Source organism: Microtus oregoni, unplaced genomic scaffold (assembly GCF_018167655.1).
Source record: "Microtus oregoni isolate MIOR12 unplaced genomic scaffold, Mior012 000002F_ref0000024, whole genome shotgun sequence".
Taxonomy (NCBI): Eukaryota; Metazoa; Chordata; class Mammalia; order Rodentia; family Cricetidae; genus Microtus; species Microtus oregoni.
The window spans coordinates 79,013,327-79,034,277 of record NW_024543061.1 but is presented as its reverse complement, the minus strand read 5'-3'; the positions used below and the strand labels follow the sequence as shown (position 1 = coordinate 79,034,277).

General features: G+C 37.2%; 1 protein-coding gene across 3 annotated transcripts in view; it reads right to left on the bottom strand.

The window, feature by feature from the left end:
* Nucleotides 1-20,951, bottom strand: part of Pik3c2g (phosphatidylinositol-4-phosphate 3-kinase catalytic subunit type 2 gamma) — a 314,439-nt gene that overhangs the window by 237,816 nt on the left and 55,672 nt on the right. For 2 of the 3 annotated variants that reach the window (XM_041640636.1, XM_041640645.1), the window contains 4 exons: nucleotides 19,494-19,527; nucleotides 15,431-15,626; nucleotides 7,960-8,082; nucleotides 1,016-1,147 (listed from right to left, as the gene is read on the bottom strand). In XM_041640636.1, the coding sequence (XP_041496570.1) occupies nucleotides 1,016-1,147; nucleotides 7,960-8,082; nucleotides 15,431-15,626; nucleotides 19,494-19,527 (485 nt within the window). The remainder of the gene's footprint in view (nucleotides 1-1,015; nucleotides 1,148-7,959; nucleotides 8,083-15,430; nucleotides 15,627-19,493; nucleotides 19,528-20,951) is intronic. The other variant, XM_041640651.1, reaches the window with a different exon arrangement.

Sequence of the window (20,951 nt, the reverse complement as noted above, 5' to 3'; positions counted from 1 at the left end):
GCAACAGACATGTTCATACACAGAAGCACATATACTTACACACACAGAACATACACACATACATAAGACACACAAACACACATGTATACAGAGAGATACACATACATATATACATATACACACAGAGACACATATACACACAAGGAGATGCACACACCCAGGGTCCAGATCAGAAATAACCCAATGAATTTTCAAAGTTTGATCTGGTTTGCTTGATAAAAGTTGTCTATAGCAGATGAATGTTGGAACTGAAAAATTAAAAGCAATACTTTAAGCACTTCCATAACACCAAGTTTCTCTAAGACAATATGTAGAAACATGCCTTATACTAATATTAGCATAACAACACAAGTTCTGATTTTTGAATGTCTCAGATTTTTTTTTATCTGATCTCAAAACTGGACTTCCTTTATTTAAAATAAATAAATACATTGATGCTTCTGGAAATATTTTCCCTTAAAAGCATTAGCTGATTTTATTTTATGTTCTGAGCATGAATAATTCTCATGGATTATAGGCTAAATAAACAGTTGACTTTGTAAAGGCTGTTAATTCTGAGAGAATATCTGAACTCAGTTCTGTGCATTTTCAGAAGTTACCAAGTATTTATTCTTGGCAATAAGAGACCAGCAAAGCACTCATGTTTTATAATTTTACTTTAGTCAGAATTTTGTGGCTTTTTAAAAATTCTAAATGACAGCACAGTCATTTTGAATTACTAATTCCAAAGGGGTTGGCTGCTTGGAGAAGAAAGAGTCACTGAGACTGGTCTTGCCAACCGCTCTCCATTGTAAATGACCCAGCTGATGAGCAGAGCATGGGCTGCAGCTAAAGCCAGGTCTCCATTTCTGCCCTTCTGTTCTGGTTTCAATACTCATGATTTATATCAAGCTACCTCATCTTAGTACAAAATGTCCTCTTGATTTTTCTCATTATGCCATAACATGAAGAACATTCAGTTCCCGGAAGGTTGAACCGGGACCCGAGCTCTGTTAATCATGGGTGATAGACTTACTCTTTTGGGAACAGTGGAAGGCAGGTCCAGGCCAGCAGATTTGCGCTGTGGGTGGCAGAGTCAATCCCAAACACTTCTATAATAAGCATGGATTCTCTTGGAAGTGACTTTATCTCAAGAGGAAAATTGATTCTGAAAAGCAAAGGAAGTATCCATTTATAACCATGATTCTACAAAATTTCTTTGTAATTATTTGGGGAAATATTTGAGCATTTGAATTGAGATGTTCCCTTGAAATTTTTAATAAGATATACAAGATAGCAATATTCAATAAGTAGTAATTTTTCTTCTGATAATTTGGACGTGCAGAGTCATTGAAATATAGAGTAACCGACTCTCATACACTATTGTAAACACATAGGAATGACTGGCTAAATTTACCTTAGGGAATAAATAACTAGAAATGGATCTTGGTTGCTGTTGTTGCTGTTGTTGTTGTTGGTGGTGGTGGTCGTGTGTGTGTGTGTGCATGCGTGTGTGTTTGTGTGATTGCATGGCTTGAATGTAAGATCGGGGGCAACTTGCTAGAGTCCTTTACTTCTACCATATGGTTTCTTGGGGTTCAAACTCAAGTAATTAAGCTTGATAGAAAATTCCCTTAAGTACTGAACCATCTTTCCAGACTCAGAAACACGAATTTTTCAGGCTGGGTTGCAATGAGATGCAGTTTCAGAAAACCATTCCAGGAAGGGAAAAAATGTATTTCAAGAAGGGAAAAGTACATAACACACAGCATGGGAAAAAAGAAGAGGATTCTTGTGAATTAAAATATTTCCTTCTAGGGCAGGAGAGAGGCTCATTAAGTCTCAAGAAGCTAATGAAATCAAGCTTAGGAAACTCAGGAAATTTCAAGTTTAAGAAACAGTCATGAGATTCACGAGGTCCCTCTCCAAGGTTAAAAGCAGCAAAGGGTTGCCGAGAGCAGGATGCTCTCTGCCTGGAAGAGTCACCTGTGTCTGGAGCTGGGAGGGATGGGCTTTACAGTAGCTTCCTGTTGCTCTTATAATTAGCGCTATAATCTGATTAGCTCAGCCGCTAGATTTAAATAGAATTACGTTTTGGTATATCATCCAGTTACAGATGTGGGTAAATACATGTATGTCACACCTCTTCAGGAAAAGTCATGCAACACATGAATCAAAAGATTAGCTGTGCCTGAGGAACGGTGAGTCATTCACAGTGGCTGCTATAAAAGACAAGGTCAAGCTGGAAGAAGTAGAAGGCGATACAACTAGAAGAACATGTGCTCCTCGATTCCTAAGAACTTTGAGTACCAATTACAGAAATTTGAACTTATCCCCAAGAGTGAAAGAGAATTCTTGAAAGAAAAGAATGAAAGTATAAAAGAGTTACTTATGACTCTATATTTGGAATAAGCTGAGATCCAGGAATTTGGGAGATGATTAGAAAAACACAAACACATCTGTCTGCTGGATATAATGCAGTTGAGATGCTCTGAGCTCAGGTACTGGATGGCACTAGGTTTGAGGGGATGAATGGGGTTCAAGAGTAATGATGAAACAGCACTCAGCAGTCAAAGAGTTTATTAGAGTGCTAGACGGCAGAGGGTGCTGGAAGGCAGCACTGGCTGGGTCTGAAGAATAGTGTACCCCTTTTCAGGAAGAGTAGAGATTTTTCCTTCAACTATGGAGAAATAGGTCCAGGGCTGGCTGACGTCACTTAACTATATTTAGCTGTGGCACATGTATGAAAAGAAGCGCCTAGGGGTGATAATAGAACAACTCACAGTCGGAAGCATGGTTAATGAGAATTCAGAGACAGATTTGGGGCTTCAAGACCAGAAATGCAAAGCAGCCAGCCACTGGTTCTTATCTCAATGTCCGTCTGAAAATGGAGATCCTGCCTCCAGGAAACTTCAGAATGAGACTGTGTCAAAGAGCAGAATCCTCCAATTTTATATTCTTCTCTAGGGCTGGGATTGAAGATGTGCACCACTGGGATTAAAGGCATGCACCACCTGGTTTCTATGGCAAACTAGTGCGGCCACTGGGATTAAAGGTGTGTGTTACCACTACCTGATCTGTAAGACTGATCATTGGGGCTGTTTTACTTCTGATCTTCAGGCAAGCTTTATTTATTAAAATACAAATGAAATGACTTACCAACAGTCACAGAACCAGATGAGGTATTTTGAGGTACAGTATATAAAAGAAATTTGACTGACAGTAGAAAAGGATAGCAAGAAATTGATGGTGAAGTCTAGTTTTTACACTGAAATGTAGCAGATAATTTAACTGATCGGAAACAGAGAAGAGGATTCTGGGATTGAAGCAATTTAATGAAATTTTAGTGTATGATGTTATATACTAAGGTAATACCAGCTGTGAGCTATTAATGAATAAGGTGCTATGGGGAGGATGAGTCCCCCTTAACCTTAACTCTTATTTTTCCGCATCCACGAAACCATTGTGGTATGGCACAATGGGTGTCAGGTAGTAGGTTGTCTTTTTCATTCCGTTATTTCGTTCAGTCAGTCACACAATCATTTATATTAGCTGCTGTGTATTTAAGATTTTTATTTATAAAAAAGTTCTTTTCTAGGGAAAGGAAATGCAATTCTAGTGGAAGTCCGGGGAGCATGATGGGAGGAAAGAAAACAGTGATGGAAACCTACTTTTAAAGAAGGGAAAATTTAGACTTATTAAAATATTGCATATTTTGGTGTCTATGTATTTTGTACTTATATTATTTCATAGTTTCCATATTCATTCAAATGTTTCTGAGCTTAAAAGAATCTCCGAAATGGCATAAAATGTTGAGATGATAATGTAGAAGGCACAGCAATTTCTTGAATGTTCTTTTATCTATAATCTACTCTCCCTATTACGATTTCATTTTTCTGTTCTGAGATGGAAGCTATAATCTTATTCCATTTTTCACATAACCTAGAAAGTTCTTTTTCCCCAGAAGAGCTGGGTTTTCCTGTATAGCTTGAGCTTTTCACATTACGAATGATAAAAACAGAGACATTACAGTTGATGGTTGCTGCCAATCTCCGTCCGTTCACTTTCATAAAAACCAATTTTAAGCAAGAGTACATGCATGCTAAGTAGTGTTCTGCTCATCTTCTGAATATATGTGGACTCACATTCACTGGGAAATTGCTTCTGTTTTTAAACTTCTCCCTGACTACTTAAAAACAAAAGAATGAACATTTCAGTTTTTTTTTTAAAAAAGAAGTATACTTCATAAAATACTGCAATAAGGGCTAAGGAGTTGACTCTGTAGTTAAGAGCCCTGGCTGCTCTTCCAGGGGATCAGAGTTCAGTTCCCAGCACCCACGTCAGGCGGCTCACAACTGCCTGCAGCTCCAGTCCACAGGCCTGCCATTTTCTTCTGGCCTCTATGGGCACCCTCACATATAAGGCATGTACTCACACAAACACATATATGTACATAAAAATAAAAAAATACATCATAGAGAAAGTTAAAAATGAGTTGACATTTATGTTTTTTCTTCTGTGTGAGAAAGTTTTTGCAAACCAGAGACAATTTGGTGCTTAGCATTAAAGTTCAGCAATGAAATATACTTTCGACTCTGATTAATGAATACATGCTAATAAAGTATGTAAAACTGTTTTTGCTTATTTATTTTTATTTTATGTAAATTGGCCTTTTACCTGCATGTCTGTGTGAGGGGTCAGAACTCTTGGAACTACAATTACAGACATTTTGAATTGCCATATGGGTGCTGGGGATTGAATCCAGGTTCTCTTAACCACTCAGCCATCTCTCCAGCCCCCAGGTATGTAAAACTGTTAGTGGCGTCTAGGGAAATGAAATGTAAATATATTTAATGGAAGCAAAATGAAAAATGACTCTAGGTTGAAATACCTTCCTCCATTGGCAGAAATCAAGGATCTCATAGAAAAATAACACTTGAGCAGTTTAAAAAAAATAAATGCATCAATACCATTTTCAAAAATATTAATGACTTCCTTATTTTTCTGTGAAGCTGACTGTATAATTAGACTTCTTTTTTTTCTCTTGAGGTAAAAGTGATTTTGATTTTTGGAAATAACCAGAAATAAGTTTTAGTCAAATGGAAAAAATAATTTCATCAATTAAACAGGTTAATCACATTTTAAAGGAGCTCTTGGTTACATAAACAATTATCAATTAACCAATAACCCTCACTGAACTTTTATTCTACATTGTGCTCTCTTAGCTGACAGATAATAAAAATTTCTTAAGACAAACAAACAAACAAGTAATCTATACCACTTAGCAGATGCCGACAGAAATACAAAATGACACTTCCATTTGAGAGAAGTTCGGAGTTCAGACCAAGCAGCAAAAGGAAAGGTGGACATCCACGATGCAGAAAAGATTAGTCGAGGAGAAGGAAGTTGAGAGTGTGTGCGAGGTGGATGGAGAGGAGCAGTGCCTTTCTGACCCAAGAGATCCTCTAGCAAAGAGTGGTCTCTGTTCTCGGTAGGGTAGATGCCGTTCACAGGCAAGATAGAGAGGCAGGACCAGGGTTGGTCCTGGAAGAGAAGACACAGAGGCCAGGATCAGACAGCCAGTGCTCTACACTAAATGATTTGGGCTTGGGTTTATTTATTTATTTATTTTTACTTCCATGATATTTATTTTCATTTTCATTTATACAACACATATATTCATAAATATACAATATACTTATTTTTATGTCTTGAATATACCAAGATGATAAAATACACCAGTAGTTTGGTTTTTTTATAATTTTTTTAAATTTATTTATTTATTAAAGATTTCTGTCTCTTCCCCGCCACCGCCTCCCATTTCTCTCCCCCTCCCCCAATTAAGTCCCCCCCCCCCTCCTCAGCCCGAAAAGCAATCAGGGTTCCCTGTCCTGTGGTTTAAATGAATTGGAAAGACAATGGAGAAGTTTACAGATAGAGCTGATTCTGGGATTTAAAACGGGGCAGATAATGGAAGTTGCATCTCTGGTAAACGGAATTAGAAACCTTAAACAAAGAAGGGATGCTGGTGAATGTGAAAGTTACAGAGTAATTTAAATTTGGTGTGGAGTGGGAAAGATCCTGGGGGGGTGGGGGACAGAAGGGTGAACACCCTGTCTCGGACACAGTCTCTGTTGCCTGTGGCAGCACTATGGTTGGATAGATGTTGTCACTTAACCACACCCTCAGACTCCTAGACACTCACATTTTATTCTTCAGTGAGTTAGGTTAATTCGAAGAACCAAATTGTCTTCCAGAGCTAGACCTGGTGAAAACGCTGAGAGACAAGAGGCGGCATATTCTACTTGGCAGGGTGAGAACACTGATCTCAGAGAAACATTAGGGGCCACAAGGAAGTGGAACAGAAGCAGGTGTAAAGATCACTGCTTCTGAAAACTTGACGATGCTGCGGAGGGGGTGGTAGGACCAAGAGTTTGAGCAGGAGGGTTTGTGTTATGGGGACAAGGGAAGGGATGCAGGGATAGTGTCAAGAAGGTAGCTAAGGGGTTGGGGGATCGGACACAGTGAGTTCGAGACCAGCCTAGTCTAGAAGAGCTAGTTCCAGGACAGGCTCCCAAACCACAGAGAAACCCTGTCTCGAACCCCCCCCCCCCCAATAAAAAAGGATTGGGATTCAATTCTCAGCACTTGCACGGTGATTCCTAACCATTTCACGGGAACCAGTGCCCTCTCCTGGCCTCCACGAGCATTGCATGCACATAGCTCACAAAAGTACAGACAACCACTCCCACATATAGAATAAAATAAACGAATCTTCACGAAAAAATCAGGTACTTGACTTTGGATTTTAAGGAATGATCACTAGGGGTGGAAATAAGGGCCTTCCTACTGTGGAATAATCCTTCTGTATGAGGTAAATATGTTTCATTCCCATTGGTTAATGAAGAAGCTAATTTGGCCTATAGCAAAACAAAATAAGGGTGGGTGGGAAATCCAAACTGAAAAGCACAGAGAAGAAGAAGGGCAGAGTCTGGGAGATGGCAGCCAGCAGCTGAACCAGCGAGATGTACTAGACCAACAAGTAAGACATGAGACACATGACATTGCATAGATTGATAGAAATGGGTTAATTTAAAAGTAGGAGCTAGTTAGCAATAAGACTGAGCAATAGACCATATAGTTTGTAATTAACATTAAGCTTTGTGTGATTACCCAGGACTGGCACTTGGGAAGCAACAGCCTCTTTTTACACCCTTCCTGCCAATTAATACATTCACCTAGTACGTGCACGCTTGCCCCTCCCACTGATCATTTAAACAAATTATGACTGACTTATGTGAGAAAAGAGAGACCTCATACTATCAGGTGATTTTTTTTCCTTTAGCTGAAACCATCTCGGTTAAACTTCAGAATATCCCTGATCTTCAGTATGTCGATGAGCAATAGTGTCTCTCCTAGTTACAATTTCCCCTGCTTCTCAATTCAGTCACAGGAATGATTTGGTTGTTTAGGATTTTCGATGGGCTTTAAGTCTGTTGATGAAACAGTGTTATCTATGTACCTATCTGTACTTGCTGTACCATTGGATCAGTTAAATGGTGGCCAAACTCTCTGTGTCTTTGTCTGTGTCTCTCTCTATATGTGTATGTCTCTGTCTCTCTGTCTTTCTCTCTCTCTTTCATGTGTGTGTGTATGTGTGTCTCTGTTTTTCTGTTTTTGCCTCTCTCTGTGTGTATGTGTATATCTGTCTTTCATGTGTGTGTTTCTGTTTCTCTCTCTCTCTCTCTCTCTCTCTCTCTCTCGTGTGTGTATGTGTGTGTGTGTCTGTCTGTCTCTTTGTTTTTGTCTCTCTCTGGGTTCTCTGTGTGTATATGTATGTCTCTCTGTCTCTCTGCCTCTCTCTCTGTCTCTGTCTGTCTCTGTCTCTGTCTCTCTCTCTCTCCATGTCCTGTTTAAAATGGAAATAAGGGCTGATTTTTCCTAGCTAGCCAACACAGCCAGAATAAAGATTAAACTTACATTTCATTCCAGTTGACCAGAAGAAAGAATGATTTTGTGACTGGCACGGATCTGCAGCTTTTCACTTGGCACAGCTTCTTCCCAGCATATGTGAGCCAGCAGGAAAACGAAAATGCTTTGTAGCTGAAAAGAAACATTGATCCAATAAATGCTACACATGGAAGGAGATAGTTTCCTGAAAGGGTCAATTATTGTTATTGTCAAAGTCAAGCGATAAAAATACATTTACTTGTGTTAAGTGTGCTTTAAAAATCACCATAAAAATTTATGTTGGATGTGTGAGAAAGACTGCAGAATAGGCAGTCCCATGACTCTTGGGTGGCTGCGGAGACACCAGCTCAATGACTCAGGGACCAGTTACAACAAAGCAGTCTTGGAAACGCACGAGGGTCAGCCTCAGCCCCTCCTCTGCTCCCATTTGTTGGAGGAGGCAGTGGACTTCCAACACCCAGCTAGCCACTCAAGAAGAGGAGAAAAGGCCTGTAATTTACATCTAACGGGGCAGAGACGCAAGGGCTGTGTTCATTCTTGTGTGCATTTAAAGGCTGATAGGGGAAGACATGACGCTGGGGGCTGCCGAGAGCAAAACTGGAAGACAACAGTCTTATTTTGTGTGACACTTGTTGTCGCTGTTTTGGTTGTTGTTGTTTGTTTTGTTTCTGAGATACTGTCTCACTCTGTAATCCAGGGTAGCCAGGTAATCCTATGTAGTCCAAGATGCCATGAAATTGGGTGTGGTCTTCTTGTCTCAGCTGCTCAAGCCTGTACTACAAGCACCAATCACCGTAAAAGTCTGCTTTTTGAAAGAGTAATTAATTATTTTTATGAGCATATACTTATTGTACGAAGTAATGTTTTCTTTGTGCTATGTTCATGAAGGCATATCGTATATTTTAGAAACATTGGATATCCCGCTGCCTTTCTTCTCCCACCCCTCCTTTCTTCAATCATAATAATCTCTCTTTTACTTTTATGTCTCATCCCCCAGTTTCCCTGCTAGATTCTATTTATAATACCAAACAGATGATATTTGTCTGCACTGTCTTGCTTAATCTGATCTGTGACTTTGTCCTTTTCCTGGAAATGACAAGACTTCCTTCTTATTTATGGGGCATGAATACACTGTTCAAATGGATTATTATTTGAAATTGTGTTCAAATGGAATATTTTACCTCTGTTTATGTAGTTGGATAACTAGCTGATTGCATCACTTGCCTGTGCTGAGGAGAGCTGCCTTCCACAGGGTGTGTGAGTGTTCACATAGTAGGTCCATTGGGACACAGTAGAGATATGCAGTAGTCCATTGGATATGCAGTAGTCCATGTTTGAGGACTCTCCATAGGGTATTTCTATCTGCACTACCTGCTTTCCCACCAACAGTGCACAGTCTCATCTCACCATATTCTGTCAGTGGTTGCTGAGTTTCCCTTCCTTGGTTAGTTCTGACTCGGGTGAGACAGAACCCCAATAGAGCTTTGATCTGCTTTCCCTTGATGTGAAGGCCGAACACATTCAACAGACTTTCTGTGCCTTTCCTTTTTGTGTTCTCATATGCATTGCAATTTTTTAAATTTTTATATTATTATGAAGAATACCACTGAGTTTTGGATGGGAATTTCATTGAATCTATAGACAGCTTTTGGAAATATGGCCAATTTCCTTCAACATTAATCTAGCCAGACTGACTTAGAATAGCTTTTCTGTATTCTAGGGTCCTGCTTGGTGTCTTTCCTCAGACTGTATGATTTTGTCAATAGAGCTCTTTCAAACATTTGCTTGGGTTCTTGCAGGAATTGGAAAGGTTTTGCTTATCCCCCCCCCCTTACTAATTCTATCTTAATAAGCTTGGTAGTGTCATCTAGTAAAACTTCCTGTTTTCAGAGCTGGGTTCACATTCTTCTCTGTTGCTTGTGATGAGATCTGAGATTCCATTGCTGTCCTGGGGCATTATAAGCACAAGCTCAGCTTGTTTGCAAATAGATAATTTGACTTTATTTTCCAAATTGAATCCATTTTTTTCTTGCTTTATTTCTCTGTTTGTGATCCCAAACATCAATTTTTGAGAAGTGCTAAGGTTAGATATTATTGTTTCTGCTTGGAAGAAGTCCTGCCTATCCTTTCCTGCCTAGCTATTGGTTGTTTAGCTTGTTATTAAACTAATCAGAAGGTGCCTTAGCAGAGGCACATCTTCACAGTGTACACAAAGATTATCCCACAACAGTTCCGTGCCTCCCTTGTGCCAGAGCCACACTGTCTTTGTCAGGACGACCTCTCTGTAAACGTTGAGCTCATGGAATGTGAGACCTCTGGCGCTGTTCTTTCTCTGTAGTATTCCTATGGCTTCCCCTTGTATTTCCATGTGAAATGTGGGACATTTCTTTCTAGTTTTGTGAAGAATGTGATTAGAATTTTGAAGAGGATTGCACCGAACCTGTAGATTATTTTTGTTATTGTCCATTTTCATATTATTGATTTTTCAAATTTAGAGTTTTTTGTCTCAAGTCCTCTTCTTTTTATTACATTACTATCTTAAAATTTTCACCTCATTTATCAGGTTTATTTCTAGATACTTTTTGGAAACTTCTTTGAGTAGGACATTTTTTCCTAATTTTTCTCAGCTAATTCATTGCTGTAATGTCTAAACGTTTCCGATTTATTTGTATTTTAATTTATAACCCATAATTTTCCTGAAAGTGTTTATCAGATTTAAGAGTTTTCCAGTTGAGTCCACAAAATATTTTAAATAAAAAACCATTATGCATGTCATTTACAAATAGAGATAATTTTTCCTTTTACTTTTCTATTTGTAATCCCTTTTTATATCTTTGTATTATTGTTTTAACTAAGAATTCAAACAGTATATTAAACAAGAGTTGAGAACGTAAGCACCTTTATCCATTCTGATTTTATATTAATGATTTCAGGTTTTCCTCATTTAGTACAATGTTACTCTATATTTGTAGTACGCAATCTTTATTAAATTGAGGTGTATTTTGTCTATTCAAAGTTTTTTTTAGGACTTTTATCATAAAGGCATATTGATCTTTGTCAATTCCTTTTCTGTATTGCTCAATATGGTCAGGTAATTTCTGCCCTTAAGTTTCTATCTTGACTTTAAGTTTTGTCCTTGATAGATCAAAGTGATCTTGAATTCTATTTGTCAGTATTTCATTGAGAAATCTTGCATCTTTGTTCATCAGGAAACCTGACCTGCATTTTTAATTTTTAACTGTGTGTTTATATCTCAGAGTTACCTGGGTAATCCCGACTTTATATTAATTTCTTCTCTTTCAGTTTTGTAGAGCAATCGGAGAAGGGTTGGAATAACAAATTCATCAGTGAATCTGTATTGTTTCAGGCTTTAATTTATGAGGATACTTTTTTATCACTGATTTGACCTCATTGCTTGTCATGGACCTTTGTAAACTGTTTATATGCCCTGCTACTAGTTTTGGCAGGTCATATGTATTTAAAAATGTGTCTATTTATTCCAAGCATTCCAAAATTTGGGATATAAATTTTCAAATTATTATCTAATAATATCCTGAGTTTCATTGAGGTCTATTCAAAGAGGAACATTTTTGTCTCTAATTATTAATTAATTATCATATGGTTTGGCTGGGGCTCTGCCAATATTGTAAATATTGTTCATCTTTTCAAAGGACTAACTCATAGGTTAATTAATCCTAAGTGTTACTAGTTTCTATATTATGTATTTATACATATACATATACATTATACATATACATATAAATGATTTTTAAGCTTAGAGCAGATTTCTTAGTGTTCTCCAAATATTCATATTGCTTGACATGGTGACATGAAAATTTGAGATTAAATGAAGTTTTAATGATATTCATGAAAGACAGTCTGCTCACATACCTTTGGATAGCAAAGGTTACATGACAAGGAGCCTTTAGGAATCTTTCTGATGTGCCTCACCAGGAGAAAATCCTCTCACTAAGAAGCAATTTCAGTTTGCTAATGTGCTTGGAGTCTTCATAATTACAAATGTCAAAATATTTACACATGAATATAATTTATTATAGAATATACATTATTATGCACATAATGCATTTATGCATAATTGCACTGACATTCCAATTACCATAACATGGTATGCATTGTATTTTGTGAATGATTGAAGAGATTAAAAATGTTTTTTGCTCTCTACCTAGCTAAGGGGCTTTTAACACTTGATAGGTTTTAGAAGAGGAAGAGTCAATTTTAGTTAAGAATCTGGCCTCAGGTACATGGGCCTTGCTTCCAGAACAGTGCTTATATCCAGGAGTATTTGAGTAAAACAAGTTATACTCAAAGAGTTTAAACAAAAGAACAGTGGGTGTATAAGCATACATCTTTAATGCCAGCACTCTGGAGGCAGATGCAGGCAAGTAGACCTTTTTAAGTTCAAGGTCAGCCAGGTCTAGAAAATGTGACCTTCACAACAAACTATATAAGCAACACACACACACACACACACACACACACACACACACACACACCCCAGACTGATAAACATAAAGAAAAACAGAAAGAAGGACAAACACGGAGAGAGAAAGATGAGAGGGAGAAAGAGAGCACAAAAGTTGTTGTTAGGCAGGTAGAAGTGGTTCTGCAATGATTGTAGGATGAGGCAAATATGATCAAAATATATTGTATTAAATCTCAAGGAATTAACTGAATATCATTAAAACATTTTGTCAGACTTCATAATATAACTCCAACCTATAACATGGTTCTATATAACTCTTATAATTACTATCAATGGCCCTTGTGGCATTCCAATCAACCATTCTCCAGCTGGCCTTAATTGTTCTGGATTGGTTTCCACTGGTGCTGGCCCTTGGAACTCATGATGGAATACCTACTACAGTATCTTCTTTGCTTCCAGAGTCTCTTGTTTCTCTTTTATTTTACAATCAACAGTTGTTCAGTTCCTAACATAGCTTATTCCTGACCTTGGCTCTTCTGACCCATATAACTATTTCATAAATCAAATGACTTACAATTCTATTTAAAGAAGTTTATATATACACTTTCAGTAAATCTTTATTGAGTATATGTCATACAGTAAGAAGTTTTTGGATTATCGTATAGATATTATAAATGGCAATTTGTAGAAAATTTGTAATTTCCAATTATGAAGATAAGTATTATGCAATATATGCATGCATAAGCAGATAAAGTTGTGGTTCTGATACACAGGCCTCCTCAATATGTAGCAAGGATGAGCTTAAGAGAGAACTTTTATTCTATAGTATGACTGTTTAAATATAAATATAACAGGGCTCATCTAGATCTACCCAGAACTATTCAGCCAGATTGCCCCCTGCATTCTGGTCCTCAAAGTATGAGATATTAGTCTGTTGTACTACACTGCTAAATTCTGGAGAGATTTGACAAGTAACAAGTCAATATTTGGCTACCAGGAAAACTTATAATTTTTCAGTTGTCAGCATTGCAGTAGAAGACTGGCTGTCCCTGAATTCCTTAAGAGAGGAGAAGGTTTTGTGATTTGGGGGGGAGACAGCCTCCAGGTCTAGTCTTAAAAGTTGTTTTTTTCTAGTGAATAAAATGCACATTTAAAAAAAATCTGCTAAGGTTCTCACTTATTTATTGTAGTAGTTCTTTTTGTCGAAAAAAATATTATTTTGTATCCATAGTTAAATGTACATGCATACATAACTATCTTCATGCAACAATGTTATATTTGTTAAAATATGCTGAAACAATTTAGATGGAGTACACATGATTTGTAGAGAAAAATGAAGGAAAGTTGAATAGATTGTGCTTACACAAATACACACTATGATCAAATCTCGGCACACTTTCACTCATATACATATGTACACATTGATGTATAGATGACACATGTTACATATATATTTATGTATAAATACACAAATACATATGTATATATTCAGCATATATAGCTTTAGTTGTGTTTATCACATTATAGAGAATTTCCTTATGAATCAAAAGTAAGGTAAATTTACTTATAACTAGAAAATTATAATAAATTATTCACTAGAGTCACAACAATTACACAGCATTCATTTAAAATTCATCAAAAAATCAAGACAGGAAATGAGTGATGGTCACATTAGGTAGAGTCCAAAGAAGAGCATGAATTCTGCTTTTCTTTCATATCACATAAATCTTTCCCATTTTACGGAAGTGATGAGTATACAAACAGCTTTCTATAAAGAGAGATAAATTTTATTTTTTATATTAATGATATAAGTATGTACACATTTTATTTTACACGCACATGCAGCATGATTAATAAAAATCTAAAGACAGATACCTTCCTCCAAAGACTGGAGGAACTTCCAGGAAGAGTGGAAAGAAAGACTGTAACAGTCAGAGGTGACAGATGATGACAATATAATTTTCCTGGAGAAAACAGGGTAGATGCACATATGAACCCAAAACCCTTGTGACAGCACCCACAAGACTTGCAAAAACTCAAGTCAGACAAAATCCCAGCTTATAGAAGGAGATGTGCATGAAGCCCCATCCTTAGTCTAGTCGCTGTTGGTAAGTGACAGCTGCTGGGAGAAGGTAAGTTAGTTCTCTTCAAAGTCACAAAGGCCCCTTCTAAGTCAGCCACCCGCCAGTGGATGGCCAACGCCCATGGGATATGAGCAGTCAGATTGGACTGGATTTATAAACAAGAAAATGAAACTATGAAATTGGGTGGGTACAGATGTGGGTGGGCATGGTAAGAGTTGTTGAAACAGGAATGAACATGATCATTGCAATGTATGGAATTCTCTAAGAATTAATAAAAATATCTGAATCTTAAAATTATTCATTTTAATTATTGGTTGTTTCAGCTTTTCTTTCTTTCAGGTGACAAATGCTGTAGGTATAATATGTTCTCTAATAATTGATTTAATTAATTTTTATAAAGTTAATCAACCCATATTCACTCAAGAATATAAATTATTCAATGTTACTACAAATATGTTATTCTAGAAAATGTAGTTAACTTAAAACCAGCAGTATTCCATAAATAATTGTGAAAATCAAATACTCTGTTGGTAACTCTTCCTTCGTTAAGATACTCACCTGAAGAATTGTCTGTACCACTCAGCCTTATAGGGAACAGAGAACTTAGCAATCCTTAGCTATCAATGAAAAACTCTTAGTGCCTGTGCATTTACTTCCTCTCCCCCTCTATCCTATCAATTAATATTAATCACTTAAACTAAATCATGCAAAATAAAATTTAGAGAAGCCACTAACCAAGATGAACACTGTCTATATCTCACATGAGTCACAGCCTGCAGCCATTATCGTAATATGGTGAAAGGGGAAATATAACTTTTATCAAGTGATCTTAAAATGAAAAATAAATCTGCATCAATTGATTTCCCAACATTTCCTGACAGATTTGCTTCTTCAAGTGAGAATAAAGCTAATTGCACTCAGGAGGCAATTATGAAAGCTCTCTGCTGCTCACCCGTGTGCCCAAGTCTCTGGAACATTGTGCAGGCTGCACACTGTGAAGCTCAGGTGGGAATGGAGCCCAGCGTGGCTGCTGGAGACACCTCCAGGTGGATGCCCAGGCTGGAAATCTGTGGAGAAGCTGCTGCAGTACACTTCAATGAGCTGGTAGATGGCCCTTGATAGCTCAGCTGTCACTTTCTCCATGAAGCCTACGGGAGGAAAGGAAAGAGATTGGGATGTCTGTGAAGGGTCGTATTTCTCATAAACCATCAATTACAGCTTTGAAATCTCTGATAATGAAATTTAAATAAAATTTAATTAAAATGACCCTTACTAACTAAAGCCAATTAGCCATCTGGGCCTCTGGAGGCAGCCTGGCAAGCTGCTGGTGGATCATCTGTCTATACACGTCTGTATCTTCAGCAGTCCAGATTTTGAAAACATAACCTTTTAGTTACAAATTGGAGGCTCTTTTTATGATTAACTTGACATATCAATCGATTGAAATTTACAATCAATTACCTTCTGGCTTAAAAATATTTAGAGTTAGCTTTAACTAAAGGATTATATTTTCAAATGGTTTTTGATTACTTCAAATTAATTTAATCTAAAAAATTTTATTTGCCTGTCTTGTGATGATATAAAAGGATTGTCACTGTGAGTATCAGTTTTTACTGTCAACTTGATACATCCTCCAGTTGTCTGAGGAGAGAGTCCCACGGACGGGTTTTCTATATTGGGTCGACCTCAGTCTTGTTACCTGATGCAGGAAGGTCCAGCCCTTTGTGGGTGGTTTCTATTCCCTAGGCTAGCTGTGTGGAAATATATAAGACAGAAGAAAGCTAGACCAGAGCAAGCAAACAAGGATATGCAAGGATCTACTCTTGACTGTGGGTGTGATACTTTGAATTTCTGCTTTGACTTTCCCTAAATAATGGATTGTAACTCTGAATCAAAAGCCAAATAAACTGTTTTGTTTAAGCTGTTTTTGTTAGGATAGTTTTTCATAATCACTTAAATGAAACAAGGGTGATGATGAAGAAAGAAAAAATAATGAATCAGGTAATAATTTTCCTAAAGGAGCAAAGGAATTGTTGAGGGGACAGATCAGCATGTCTACAGACCCTTCAAGCACACTCTGAGTCATGCCGATTATGGAGACACATGCAACTTTCTCCAGAGGCACTTCTGAAACATCAGTTGTGTCTTTGCTTCTACTTGTTTTGAAAAGAAAATGGCACAAAGAGCTAGCTTTTTTTTTTCTTGAGCTTTCTGCACCATTCCAATGTGAGAGTACGTAGGCTCCTCATGATTGGACCCAGCTTCAGCATGGCTCTTCTTCCCACATCCTGTCCTCATGATTGTACCCAGCTTCGGCATGGCTCTTCTTTCTACATCCTGTCCTCCAGCTGTTCTGTCCACAATTAAACGCTCTTTGTTATTGCTCAACACATGCTATTATTCACTTAGTTATTCATAAACGCACACAAAATTTATGATAGACAAATTGTGCTTATTTGTCTCATTCCTTAAATGGTTCTCCCCCCCCCTTTTTTTTTTTTGCAAAAGCCTGGGGGAAGATGAGCAAAGAGAAAAGGCTCTAATTAAATTTCTCTGAGAAATCAGCGGTAGGAATTAATGAAGCAGAAGCAAAAAGCAGCATTATAATAGTCCTAAAAGAAGGCTTGTCAAACCCTGGAGGCCATCCAACAGAGATTTCTCCTGAATCATGGGTGGAAGAAATTTCTAAGTTTCTAGAAGCATCTTGTTTCTTCTTTTCAGACTGTTCTGTCAGCTCTTTGGAGCAAGAAGCACAAACTCCTTGTTGATAACTCCTAATCTTGAGAAAGTGTGTCAGTGAATATGTATCTAACATTATTGATCTGTTCTCAAGTTCGTATTTTTGAGGAACTGAATTATTTTGATACTTATCACATTCTACTCTTTACTGTCAGTGCAGAGAGAGAGAGAGTTCTAAGTTATTATTTGTTTCTGTGAGATTGTTTAGTAATATGTACCAATGTACCCGGTGTTTCCAGACTCTGGATGAGGAATTCATTTCAAGTGCATTACCAGAGCCTGCAGAGATGCATCAGGTAGCAAACACCTGCTGTAAAGGCATGACAACCTGATATCAGGTCCTCAGGACTCACTTCAAAACTAGGCATGGGGGCTAGAGAGATGACTCAGTAGTTAAGTAAACTAGATATTCTTACAGAGGACATGGGTTTGGTTTCCAGCATCCACATGGCAGCTTACTGCAGTAACTCCAGCTATCCTCTTTTGGTCTCCATGGGCACCATCCATATTAACAATAAAAACAGGCCTACACTCATACATATAAAATAAAATAAATATTTAAAAACAAGACTTTACACAGTTGTTTGCATCTGTAATCTCTGCACTGCGAGGCAATAATGGATGGCTTCCTGAAATTTGCTATGTAGTCAGCCAAGTAAACTCCAACTGTACTAAGAGACCTTGTCTCAAAAAGCAAAGAGGGGTGTGATTTCCTCTAAGCACAATACATGCTCACACACACTTGCACACAATCGTATACAACAATGACATCATCAAATGATTCTGTGAATCAAGACATTGGGCTTGGTGAAGAAATATGGTGAAATAATATTTACCACACCTGTATTTTTCTCTGAGAAAAGAATTGTAATGTTAATTTATTTGCAAAGCAAACACATGACTTGAAATCTGTTGTGATTTATTATGGAATATATGTCTTTGGACACATTACTGTTCATTTTTTTTATGGAATCTCTTATTCTAATGCCCTGAATGGTATGAGGTAAGAGACCTCATTACAGCACTCCCAAGAGAAAAGAGCAGGGCTTCCTATCAAGATAACTGTGCCTGTGCTCTCCACAGATGATCATAAGAATCTGTGCCAGGAACATTTGAGGCAGCTGATGTCTCTTCTATCCCTCCGTGTCCTAGAGTCTTCTGATCATCCCCTTTGCACTAGTTCTAGTGTTTACTCCATTTCCTCTGCCCCTGTATAACCTTCTGTGATGACACATGGAGAGCGACTCCAATATCATTGAACAACACTTTCCAACTGTTTGAATTAGAATGGAGACTGTATGTTTCTCATGCAACTCTCGACTAACAGTGTGGAAAGTTGTTTCAAATACATCTCATGGTCACCTCTGCATTCAAGGTTATCAGTTGTTAGTTACGTTGTCCCTGGAAGACGTTCATGTGTTCCTCTTCCAAAGATCATCCCCCTGTGAGAATAACATCCTCACCACAAACTGTCATATTTTGTGCCCATTACAACAGCTGATAATTTTGGAGTTTAGTCTTGGATGCCAGAGCTCAGACGTGGTAGAGCTGTTGTTGGAAACCAGATCTTCTGATCTAAAAGTGGGCCCTGCTCTGAAGCACATAAACACATATCCACTCTTTACACAAGTAAGAAAGCCTTCTTCAGTTTTTCAGTACCATCATCCCAGATTCTCTGTGTCTTGCTTCAAAACCCAGTCCTTCTGCCTGGTCTACCAGTTGGTCTTTCAAATATAGCTTGAGTTTAAATTCAAAATTAATGACTTTGGAGACGAGGGCTTGCAACTTTTCTCATTACAAAATCTGATTCACTGTATTTTTTTTTTTTTGCAGTGTCTTTGGATAGTTAAGAGAACAAGTCTTTACTTCTACTTTTTTGGGAGACAGAAGCTGGAAGATATCAGGGAGTTCAAGGTCTTATCTTCAATGTGAGTTCCAGTATACTGATACCATTCTATTCATCTCAAAAAAATGGAAGGAAGAAGGAAGGAAAACAAAACTCCTTTCAGTGTTAGGTCTCTCTTCTTTTCTCACTTCATTTAAAAAAATAAAAACAGAATGAAGGTTTAAATAATGACACCCATTTTATGCCCTCTGTGAATCCATGACCTCTGTCATGGATATTAAGGTCTGAGTTAGCCACTTTTCTTCTTGTCTGTGGATGTGTGTTACCACAGTACTTAGATGGGTAACTGAAGAAAAAATTGAGGAATTCTAAGATTCATGCCCTTCGTTCTCTTTATTTTTTCCAATGTTTGAATATATATTTTCATTACCTTTTTTTGAAGTTTCTGATTTCTGATGAAAATTCTAAAGAAATAAAGAAATATATGTATTACATATTCAGAAAATCACCAAGCCAGTAATATTCAAAATCAACACACTATAATTTCTTTGAAATGAGTAAATAATAAAAATATCTATCAGTATTATTTATCTCTGTTGCATATTGTATAAAAAGAAAACCTTCTGGATATTGCAATGAGTAATGTAGGTTATTTGATTTTTAAAACGAGATTGCTTAAACTGACTGTGCTTTTTATTATTAAGCACTCTGCAGAACATGGTTAAGCTCTGACTTTCCTCCATGACAGGAACTAATCTGTTAGAAGTACATTTCAAATTCTCCCTGTTCACTGCCTACCTCTTACTATTAGCAGATAGGTATTCAGACACAAGCTCAGAGGACCATCCTAAAGAATCCTGATGAAGTGGGAAAAGAATCATATAGAGTATTAATTAACTCATAGTTGAATACAGAAGAAAATACACTAAATCATGTCACAAATAAAACCACAATCTGAAGTGATACTGATTTTATTTTTCTCTTTGTCATTGATATTGGTGTCTACAACATGGTGACTGTATAGTTGTGTGTATAATTTCTTAGCTGGCTTGAGGCTTGCTGGTTCTAAGTTCATTACTGTGAAGACTATACACTGTGACTCACAGGTCCACGAGAAAAAATGTTGAAGCAGAAATGGGTATTCAAGTTTCTAATAATACTTATTTTAATTGATACAACTTTTGGAAGATGGAAAAATAACTTTATTTTATGTATGAGGTCTTGTTGCACGGGCCATGCTTGACTCCTGTTCCTGGACTCCTCTATTCTCTTGCTTCAGCTCTTGTGGTAGTTGGGACAACAAGAGTGAATTACTATCCAAGTAATTTTTTTAAATAAAAAACATTGGTTTACTCATAGGGAAGTCAATGAACTAAAATGCATATTTATTAAGCAAATAAACGAGAGAACAGCTGTTTTTTGTATCAAAGAACTTCTAGAGGATTGCTTTAGAGAAAGAATATTTCTACTATGGTAAAATATAATTAAATTTGAATGTAACCTTTGGCTCGAAATGTCATTTTATGAATCTCGGAAGAACTAGTGTAAGGTAAATGCTTCACTAGAATGCAGCATCAAATACCAGTCCCCACAACTCCAGATACTATCTTCATCTTGTCCAGGTGGGCTAGACTATTGAGCTGTTAGCCTAGCTTGACTAAAATTCAATTTCTTCAGAAGCGTAGACATGTATTATAAAATCACTCTGACATCCACCTACAGCACAGTAGGAAAGAACATATTTTCCACTCTGTGCTTCAGTTTTCTGGAGTATTTTACAAAAATATATTAAATGAGTTTCTGAAATAAAACACAAAGGCTAAGGATTGCTTCCAGTACAAAGTGGGAACACAGAATAGAATAGAAGTGCATGTATAATTTAATTCTT